The following is a 10,560-nucleotide window of genomic DNA, read 5'->3' on the forward strand; positions in this document are numbered from 1 at the left end:
AGGCTTTCGACAAGGTCCCACACAAGAGATTAATGTGCAAAGTTAAAGCACATGGGATTGGGGGTAGTGTGCTGACATGGATTGAGAACTGGTTGTCAGACAGGAAGCAAAGAGTAGGAGTAAATGGGGACTTTTCAGAATGGCAGGCAGTGACTAGTGGGGTACCGCAAGGTTCTGTGCTGGGGCCCCAGCTGTTTACATTGTACATTAATGATTTAGATGAGGGGTTTAAATGTAGTATCTCCAAATTTGCGGATGACACTAAGTTGGGTGGCAGTGTGAGCTGCAAGGAGGATTCTATGAGGCTGCAGAGCGACTTGGATAGGTTAGGTGAGTGGGCAAATGCATGGCAGATGAAGTATAATGTGGATAAATGTGAGGTTATCCACTTTGGTGGTAAAAACAGAGAGACAGACTATTATCTGAATGGTGACAGATTAGGAAAAGGGCAGGTGCAAAGAGACCTGGGTGTCATGATACATCAGTCATTGAAGGTTGGCATGCAGGTACAGCAGGCGGTGAAGAAAGCAAATGGCATGTTGGCCTTCATAGCGAGGGGATTTGAGTACAGGGGCAGGGAGGTGTTACTACAGTTGTACAGGGTCTTGGTGAGGCCACACCTGGAGCATTGTGTACGGTTTTGGTCTCCTAACTTGAGGAAGGACATTCTTGCTATTGAAGGAGTGCAGTGAAGGTTCACCAGACTGATTCCCGGGATGGCGGGACTGACATATCAAGGAAGACTGGATCAACTGGGCTTGTATTCACTGGAGTTCAGAAGAATGAGAGGGGATCTCATAGAAATGTTTAAAATTCTGATGGGTTTAGACAGGTTAGATGCAGGAAGAATGTTCCCAATGTTGGGGAAGTCCAGAACCAGGGGTCACTGTCTCAGGATAGGGGGTAAGCCATTTAGGACCGAGATGAGGAGAAACTTCTTCACCCAGAGAGTGGTGAACCTGTGGAATTCTCGACCACAGAAAGTTGTTGAGGCCAATTCACTAAATATATTTAAAAAGGAGTTAGATGTAGTCCTTACTACTAGGGGGAATCAAGGGGTATGGCGAGAAAGCAGGAATGGGGTACTGAAGTTGCATGTTCAGCCATGAACTCATTGAATGGCGGTGAAGCCTCGAAGGGCCGAATGGCCTCCACCTGCACGTATTTTTTATGTTTCTATGTTTCTATGAGAACAATGTCCTTTTGACTCCAGTTTGCATATGATTTTATAGGCATCGACAGCCCACAGTTTCTCAGCTAAGTGGCTTTTCTTTGTGTGAGCCAAGACAGTGAACACTGATAGATTATTTGGCTGCTGCGTACATCACAGCTGATATTGATTCTGTTCTGACCTGGCTCCAAATGTGTACCTTCTAATGCGGTTCACTGCTTAGTAATCGGGAGTAGAAATCCTCGCTTTCTTTCCCCAGCCAGGGATGCAAAGGCCATTTGTAGCACCTCTGCTATTGCTCCAACCGAGATAATCTAACTTAACTCCGATCTTTCTCATGCACGCTTCTCCAAAGACAGCTGAAACATTTTTTGGGAAGAGACCAGAAACAAATTATTAAGCTACTTTATTTCACAGATAGGAAATGAACAGTGACTCAAAGCAAATCCTACTTACTTAACTCAATCTCACCCCAAAAAATAAAAATCATGGGCCCTCCCCGTCCCTTATGTAGGTTAACTTACATATTTATGGCATATCTTTCTTTCTACAGAACTTCTGAGTACAAACACTGACTTCTTGCATTTTAGCTTCCAGCTCCAGGCCCCAGAACTGTAATCTTCTGTATAAAATCTGAACAATTGTCCCATTATCCTTTTCTCTCTTATGTTCCAAGCCAAGGAGAGCACCATTGATGCTGACTTCCTCTCCATTAATGATTAGCTGTAAACCTATTGACCTATTGATAAAACTGGTTACCTCTCCTCCCACTTCCCTTCGGGTATGGGTTTATGGAAACCATATCCTGCTTTTCTCAAAATAAATGAGGACCATCTGACTAATGGGCCTGGGTTGAGACATTTGGCGTTCATTGTAGCTGTGACATTCCATAAACTGGCCTATCTGTTTTCAGTATATATCTTAAATGCCTACAGCCTATGGCTTTAAAAAAATATCTGTGCAAACTTACTTTGTTTTAAAATGCAATGCTATCAGGGATAGTATTAAAGCCAAGGAAGTGGCATACAAATTGGCCAGAAATTGCAGTGAACCCGGGGACTGGGAGAAATTTAGAACTCAGCAGAGGAGGACAAAGGGTTTGATTAGGGCAGGGAAAATAGAGTACGAGAGGAAGCTTGCAGGGAACATTATGAAGGACTGCAAAAGTTTCTGTAGATATGTAAAGAGAAAAAGATTAGTAAAGACAAACGTAGGTCCCCTGCAGTCAGAATCAGGGGAAGTCATAACGGGGAACAAAGAAATGGCAGACCAATTGAACAAGTACTTTGGTTCGATATTCACTAAGGAGGACACAAACAACCTTCCGGATATAAAAGGGGTCAGAGGGTCTAGTAAGAAGGAGGAACTGAGGGAAATCCTTATTAGTTGGGAAATTGTGTTGGAGAAATTGATGGAATTGAAGGCCGATAAATCCCCAGGACCTGATGGACTGCATCCCAGAGTACTTAAGGAGGTGGCCTTGGAAATAGTGGATGCATTGACAGTCATTTTCCAACATTCCATAGACTCTGGATTAGTTCCTAGGGAGTGGAGGGCAGCCAATGTAACTCCACTTTTTAAAAAAGGAGGGAGCGAGAACACAGGGAATTATAGACCGGTCAGCCTGACCTCAGTAGTGGGTAAAATGATGGAATCAATTATTAAGGATGTCATAGCAGCGCATTTGGAAAGAGGTGACATTATAGGTCAAAGTCAGCATGGATTTGTGAAAGGGAAATCGTGCTTGACAAATATTCTGGAATTTTTTGAGGATGTTTCCAGTCGAATGAACAAGGGAGAACAAGTTGTTGTGGTGTATCTGGACTTTCAGAAGGCTTTCCACACAAGAGATTAATGTGCAAAGTTAAAGCACATGGGATTGGGGGTAGTGTGCTGACGTGGATTGAGAACTGGTTGGCAGACAGGAAGCAAAGAGTAGGAGTAAATGGGTACTTTTCAGAATGGCAGACAGTGACTAGTGGGGTACCGCAAGGTTCTGTGCTGGGGCCCCAGCTGTTTAAATTGTACATTAATGATTTAGACGAGGGGATTAAATGTAGTATCTCCAAATTTGCGGATGACACTAAGTTGGGTGGCAGTGTGAGCTGCGAGGAGGATGCTATGAGGCTTCAGAGTGACTTGGATAGGTTAGGTGAGTGGGCAAATGCATGGCAGATTAAGTATAATGTGGATAAATGTGAGGTTATCCACTTTGGTGGTAAAAACAGAGAGACAGACTATTATCTGAATGGTGACAGATTAGGAAAAGGGGAGGTGCAACGAGACCTGGATGTCATGGTACATCAGTCATTGAAGGTTGGCATGCAGGTACAGCAGGCGGTTAAGAAAGCAAATGGCATGTTGGCCTTCATAGCGAGGGGATTTGAGTACAGGGGCAGGGAGGTGTTACTACAGTTGTACAGGGCCTTGGTGAGGCCACACCTGGAGTATTGTGTACGGTTTTGGTCTCCTAACTTGAGGAAGGACATTCTTGCTATTGAGGGAATGCAGTGAAGGTTCACCAGACTGATTCCCGGGAAGGCGGGACTAACATATCAAGAAAGACTGGATCAACTGAGCTTGTATTCACTGGAGTTCAGAAGAATGAGAGGGGATCTCATAGAAACGTTTAAAATTCTGATGGGTTTAGACAGGTTAGATGCAGGAAGAATGTTCCCAATGTTGGGGAAGTCCAGAACCAGGGGTCACAGTCTTAGGATAAGGGATAAACCATTTAGGACCGAGATGAGGAGAAAAGTCTTCACCCAGAGAGTGGTGAACCTGTGGAATTCTCTACCACAGAAAGTTGTTGAGGCCAATTCACTAAATATATTCAAAAAGGAGTTAGATGTAGTCCTTACTACTAGGGGGATCAAGGGGTATGGCGAGAAAGCAGGAATGGGGTACTGAAGTTGCATGTTCAGCTATGAACTCATTGAATGGCGGTGCAGGCTCGAAGGGCTGAATGGCCTACTCCTGCACCTATTTTCTATGTTTCTATGTCATGCATAACTCAATCCCTTCTGTAAACAGAAACAAATCTCACATGCTTTTTTGTGAAGGGGAAGATTATTATACGAATATTGATTCATTGTTGGAGATTGGTATTACTCCCAATGTGCTCCATGTAACTGAAGGATTAACTATTCAGTGTGACGATGTTGCTTATCCAATGATAATCCACAATTGATTTGGAGAAAATGCATGGAGCAGAATATACTCTTGGCGAAATAAAGCTAAAATCATTTTGCAGCCTACTTTAGAGCTGGTCTGATAAGACGCCTGTCATTAGATTGCTCACTTTCTAGCTGCACATGATGTATAAGATAAAGATCAAAACAGACTAAATATGGAGCTCTCACCAGTATATCTTCAGTTTTCCTATATAGTACGTTTGTTGCACAACTAAATGGGTTAAATGAAAGGCTAATACTAACATGGTTTTGGTGACAGATATGTGTTCATCCTAAAACAATAGAAATGGTTCTCAATTTTGAAAAGATAATGCTCTCATCAGTTTCTTTTGCAGAAATAAATTTGATTGATCTGTACCCCTATCAGATAAACAATTTTTCATAGAAATTTACAGCAAGGAAGGAGGCCATTTCGGCCCATTGTGTCCATTCCGGCCGACCAAGAGCTATCCAGCCTAATCCCACTTTCCAGCTCTTGGTCCGTATCCCTATAGGTTACGGCACATTGGGCCCAAGTTTCGGCCTCAGTTGCTCTTGATTTTTTGGAGCAACTGGTGTAGAACGGAATATCTTAGAAATTCAAATTCTCGGCATTTAGTTTGCTCCAGTTCTAGTCAGTTAGAACAGTTTCACTTTGGAATTAAAAAAAATTTTCAAAAGGGGGCGTGTCCAGCCACTTACGCCTGTTTTCAAAGTTTCGTCAGTGAAAACTTACTCCAAACTAACTTAGAATGGAGTAAGTGAAGATTTTTGTACGCTCGAAAAAACCTTGTCTGCACTTTAGAAAATCAGGCGTAGGTTACAAATCAGGCGTAGGGAATGGGCGGGGGGGGGGTTTAAAGGGAAGTTTACAAACATTAAACACTTCAGTTTTACAAATAAAGAGCCATCATCAATAATAAATGATAAAAACATCAATAAATTAACCAAAAAATCAATCAAAAAAAATAAATAAGAAATAATGTTTTTTTTAAATCAATAAATAAAACATTTTCTACTTACCGACTGCAGCACCGGGAGCCCTCCAACAGCGTGCTGGGATGCCCCCACCCCCACAGTGTGTCTCTGTCAGTGTCTCTATCTCTCTGTCTGTCTGTCTGTCTGTGTGTGTCTCTCACTCTTTGTCTGTCAGTGTCTGTTTCTGACAGCGAGGGGAGGGGGAGGAGTGGGGTAGAGGGAGAGATGGAGTCGAGACGGGTCGGGAGGGAAGCGAGAGTCAAGTCGGGTCGGGAGGAAGCAGGAGCTGGGCGTGGGAGGAGTCTTATGCACGCAGCCCCAGTGAGGCCATTTGGCTAGGGCTAGGGGCTGCGTGCTTCGGGCCCCTCCCACACAGTTTTGGGCGCCTGGAGCTACTGCACATGCGCGCGCACTGTAGCGCGCATGTGCAGAGGTCCCGGCACTGTTTTCAGTGCAGGGACCTAGCTCCGCCCCCCCACAGCTCGTGCTGCGCCGCGCCTGACTCAAGAGGACCAGCAGGGAGCCGGAGAATCTGTAAGTTTTTTTTTAGGCACACTTTGTGGCGTGAAAAACGGGCGTCCAGGTCGGGGCTGCGCCATTCTAGCCGTGGCCCGAAACTTGGGCCCTTTAAATGCACATCCAAGTATTTTTTTAATGTGTTGAGGGTTCCTGCCTCTACCACCCTTTCAGGCAGTGTGTTTCAGACCCCCACCACCCTCTGGGTGAAGAAATTTCCCCATATATCTCATCTAAACCTCCCCCAATTACTTTAAATCTATGCCCCCTGGTTGTTGATCCCTCTGCCAAAGGAAATAGATCCTTCCTATCCACTCTATCCTGGCCCCACATAATTTTATACACCTCAATCAGGTCTCCCCTTAGCCTCCTCTGTTCCAAAGAAAACAGACCCAGCATTTCCAATCTTTCCTCATAGCCACAATTCTCCAATCCAGGCAACTTTGATCTCCTCTGTACCCTCTCTGGTGCAATCACATCCATTCTGTAATGTGGTGACCTGAACTGCACACAGTACTCCAGCTGTGCCCTAACCAGTGTTTTATACAGTTCAAGCATAACCTCCTTGCTCTTGTATTCCACACTATTAAAGGCAAGTATTCCATGTGCCTTCTTAGTCACCTTATCTATCTGGCCTGCTATCTTCTGGGATCTGTGGACATGCACTCCAAGGTCCCTTTGTTTCTCTACACTTTTCAGTGTCGTACCATTTAATGTGTATTCCCTTACCTTGTTAGATCTCTCCAGATGCATTATCTCACACGTATCCGGATTGAATTCCATTTTCCACTGTTCTGCCCACCTGACCAGTTCACTGATATCTTCCTGTAGTCCACAGCTTTCTTCTTCATTATCAACCACACAGCCTATTTTAGAATCATCTGCAAACTTGTTTTAGTTTCCCACTTCACGCACCCCAGTGGTCACTTGGATAGAGAGTGACCAATTAAGTGCTGAATGTAAAACGTTTGGAGCTTGCACCCCATGCCCACTAAGGTGAGACTGATTTTATTAATCAACCTAAGGCCGATTGAAAGGTGCAGATCGCAGAAATGCAAAGTTTGTGTTACTATCCAATTTGTCTTCCCAGTGCATTTTATTATTTTATGTTAGCAGTATTGCACCATAACTTTCCAGTTTTTCTGAACCGGTTTAAAAAAACCATGTAAAGAATTTATGAATAACTGAATGTACCAAGACCCTATTACTGCTCAGAATCAGTAGAGATTATGGTGCTGGGAGGGGAGGGAGGGTGCGGATTTTTCTCCATGATCTTGCCCAAAATCCGCCGACCGCTGACTTGATTAGGATTTCCCTCCACTGCCCCATGCCTTTTCCACCCACCAAATTCAAACAATAAGCAGTGGGGGAGATTAAGGCCCAGGGATTATTCCTTCTTTCCACCTCTGTTACTGTCATTTCCTGGGGCAGCCAAGGGGAAGATGGCTCCCCCATTGAGGAAGAGGGCCATGTAGTGACTTCCGCTTGTTCCATTCGGTTCCCAATGACTTAGCTGTCAAAGGCCTTACTCTCCACCGAGGTCTTCAATAGGTTTTGATTTCCCATTTTCCTTGCTGGATCGTGCCCACTACAGTTTCCTCTTATGCACCAGTGGATTCGATTGACATTTAGAATCCTGTTGGGAGTTTGCTGTACATATTTAATGAGTTTCACCCAGGAAAATGGGTTGAGGCTGGGTGGATACCAAGTACCAGACCGAAGTTCACCTCACCCTAATTGTTTCCCAATCTCATTAGCATTTGCTAATAGCTGTCTTCAGTAATGCAACTATGAAACTGTAGAAAAGTGGCTCATGCTGTGACTTTTAGAGAAAAAAACTTGCTGCTGCCCATACATCTTCCCCAGACGGTGTCCTAGAATTTGAGGAACAACCTACATTCTAATACTCTGTGGCATAGAATGCATTGGTATTCCATTTGCATGCTGCCTTACACTAAACTATTTTGAATTATGGGATGAAATATAATGGCTGTACTAACACTAATTTGATATGAAATTAGCTACTAAATCTACCCAATGAAACTTGATGGGAAAGTCATAGTTAATGCTCACTCTTTATAACTGTGCTATTTATTTTCCTTTTGATTTCAGCTTCAAATCTAGAACTTCTTGCAGCAATCGTGACAATTTTGATAAAGGTGAAACAACTGAAAAATGTGATGGTTATTAAAGAGCAAGAAATTTGACCCAATCCTAGCCACAATTCTACAGCAATGGACAGATGGAGACTCTTCAATTTTATTGGTCTGCATCACTGACTAACATTATCTCATGGCAAAATATGCTCAGCAATACAATTAAGGTACTCAGGGACCACTGTCAAAGACTAGGATGAGCAGGAAGATGCATCAATTGATGCCTTCATACAAGGTTCTAGAAAACAAACTTTCTGTACTTTTATGAGGTCCTAGACAAACAGTTTGGAACTTACTCTTCTAATTTACATCTCATTGTCAGTTTATTCAGGGACATTTTCACACTTTCGATAGGAACCAATACTGTAATCCTGTATAAGACAAAAATCCTATATCGCAGTTTGGGCTAATAGTGTATGAATTATATACGCCCTCACTTATTTCTCTCTCAGCAGAACAATTTTGCTAAATATGATGAATCAAACAGCAGCACCAAACTAGTGCATTCCTTTCAGTTAGTGCTGTCAGCTATTGCCATCAACTGTTTGTTATTCCATTCCTCCAGGGATGTGATATTTAAATGGCAATTCTCCTTCAGTCCAAATTTCCACTGTTGGTATAAAATTAGAAATAGCCCTTAAGGGTAGATACAGAGAGAGGAGATTTAAAATCAGCAGCAGGAGCCAGGACTGCATATGGTATAAAAGGAATTAGAGTAGCATGGATGACAGACAGGAAATAAAGATTTTTGGGTTAATGGGTATTGCTTGGATTGAAGAATTGGAAGTGATGTACCCCCATGGCTAAATGCTGAGTCCAATTTTGTTCTCAGCATATATAGATGATGTGGGGAGAGAAATTATACTTGCGTCAAATAGCACAATTGAAATGCACGCACGATGATGTCAGCAAGACACGCGTGTAAAATTGGAGTGTGTACCCCACTTGATTTGATTGATGAGCTGTCAGTGCTACTTACTCAGTTCATTGGCAGTTCATCAATTGGAGAAGTGCGAAATTGGGTGTTAGTGATGCCAGTTGAAGGCAGCACGCACCTCTTAAATGGGAAGTACACTTTTGCTGCTAAGATCGGTATTACAGTTCCACACATCATCATCATAGGCAGTCCCTTGAAATCAAGGAAGATTTGCTTCCACTCTAAAAGTGAGTTCTCTGGTGACTGTATAATCCAGTACAGGAATTACAGTCTCTGTCACAGGTGGGACAGACAGTCGTTGAAGGAAAGGATGGGTGGGGAGTCCGGTTTGCCGCACGCACCTTCCACTGCCTGCGCTTGTGTTCTGCATGCTCTCGACAACGAGGCTTGAGGTGCTCAGCACCCTCCCGGATGCTCCTCACTTAGGGCAGTCTTTGACCAGGGGCTCCTAGGTGTCGGTGGGGATGTTGCACTTTATCAAGGAGGCTTTGAGGGTGTCCTTGAAACATTTCCTCTGCCCACCTGGGGCTTGCTCGCCTTGTAGGAGTTCCAAGTAGAGTGCTTGCTTTGGGAGTCTTGTGTCGGAAATGCGGACAATGTGGCCTGCTCAACGGAGCTGGTCGAGTTTGGTCAGTGCTTCGATCTTGGGATGTTGGCCTGATCGAGAACAGTGATGTTGGTGCATCTAGGGGATTTGCAGGATCTTGTGGAGACAGCGTTGGTGGTATTTCTCCAATGATTTGAGGTGTCTACTGTATATGGTCCATGTCTCTGAGCCATACAAAAGGGCAGGTATTACTACAGCCCTGTAGACCATAAGCTTGTTGCCAGATTTGAGGGCCTGATCTTCGAACACTCTCTTCCGAAGGCTGCGCTGGCGCACTGCAGGCAGTGTTGGACCTCGTCATCGATGTCTGCCCTTGCTGATAATAGGCTCCCAAAGTATGGAAAGTTGTCCACATTGTCCAAAGCCGCGCCATGGATTTTGATGATGGGGGGGACAATGCTGTGTGACGGCGTCAGGTTGGCAGAGGACCTTTGTCTTATGGATGTTTAGTGTATGGCTCATGCTTTCATATGCCTTGGTGTAGATGTTGACGAAGGCTTGGAGTTCAGCCTCTGAATATGCGCAGATGCAAGCGTCATCCGTGTACTGTAGTTCGACGACAGAGGATGCTGTAATCGTGACTGTATGTATGTAAACATTACGAATGTGTGAGACTTGCCACCAGGGGGCACACCTGTGGGAGACCCAAGGGTCACCTGCACACCCTGGGCAAGCAGGTATAAAAGGCAGTCTACCATGTTGCTTACTCACTCTGAAGTCACAATAAAAAGACCAAGGTCACAACAGTCTGAGCTTACTGTATACAGTCTTGTGGAGTTATTCTGAACATAACAATTGGCGACGAGTAAAAGATCACGAACTTTCACGCGGTCATGGCTGCCGCCGGTATTCGTGAGAGATTTGTTGAGGGTAATGATTGGGAAACCATTGTTGAGTGTCTTGACCAGTACTTTGTGGCCAACGAACTGGAAAAGAAAGAAACCGCGGTCAAGCGCACGGCGATTCTCCTCACTGTTTGCGGGTCCACGATATATGGCCTCATCAAAAATCTGCTAGCACCG

The 10,560-nt window shown here is 44.2% G+C and overlaps 1 protein-coding gene across 1 annotated transcript in view; it reads left to right on the forward strand.

Moving 5' to 3' along the window:
* Nucleotides 1-10,295, forward strand: part of LOC139262892 (organic cation/carnitine transporter 2-like) — a 131,486-nt gene extending 121,191 nt beyond the window's left edge. Inside the window, exon 10 of the mRNA XM_070878147.1 lies at nt 7,951-10,295. Within this exon, the coding sequence (XP_070734248.1) occupies nt 7,951-8,029 (79 nt within the window). The 3' untranslated portion in view covers nt 8,030-10,295. The remainder of the gene's footprint in view (nt 1-7,950) is intronic.
* The last annotated feature ends 265 nt before the right edge of the window (nt 10,296-10,560 follow it).

This window comes from Pristiophorus japonicus, chromosome 4 (assembly GCF_044704955.1).
Source record: "Pristiophorus japonicus isolate sPriJap1 chromosome 4, sPriJap1.hap1, whole genome shotgun sequence".
Lineage (NCBI taxonomy): Eukaryota > Metazoa > Chordata > Chondrichthyes > Pristiophoridae > Pristiophorus > Pristiophorus japonicus.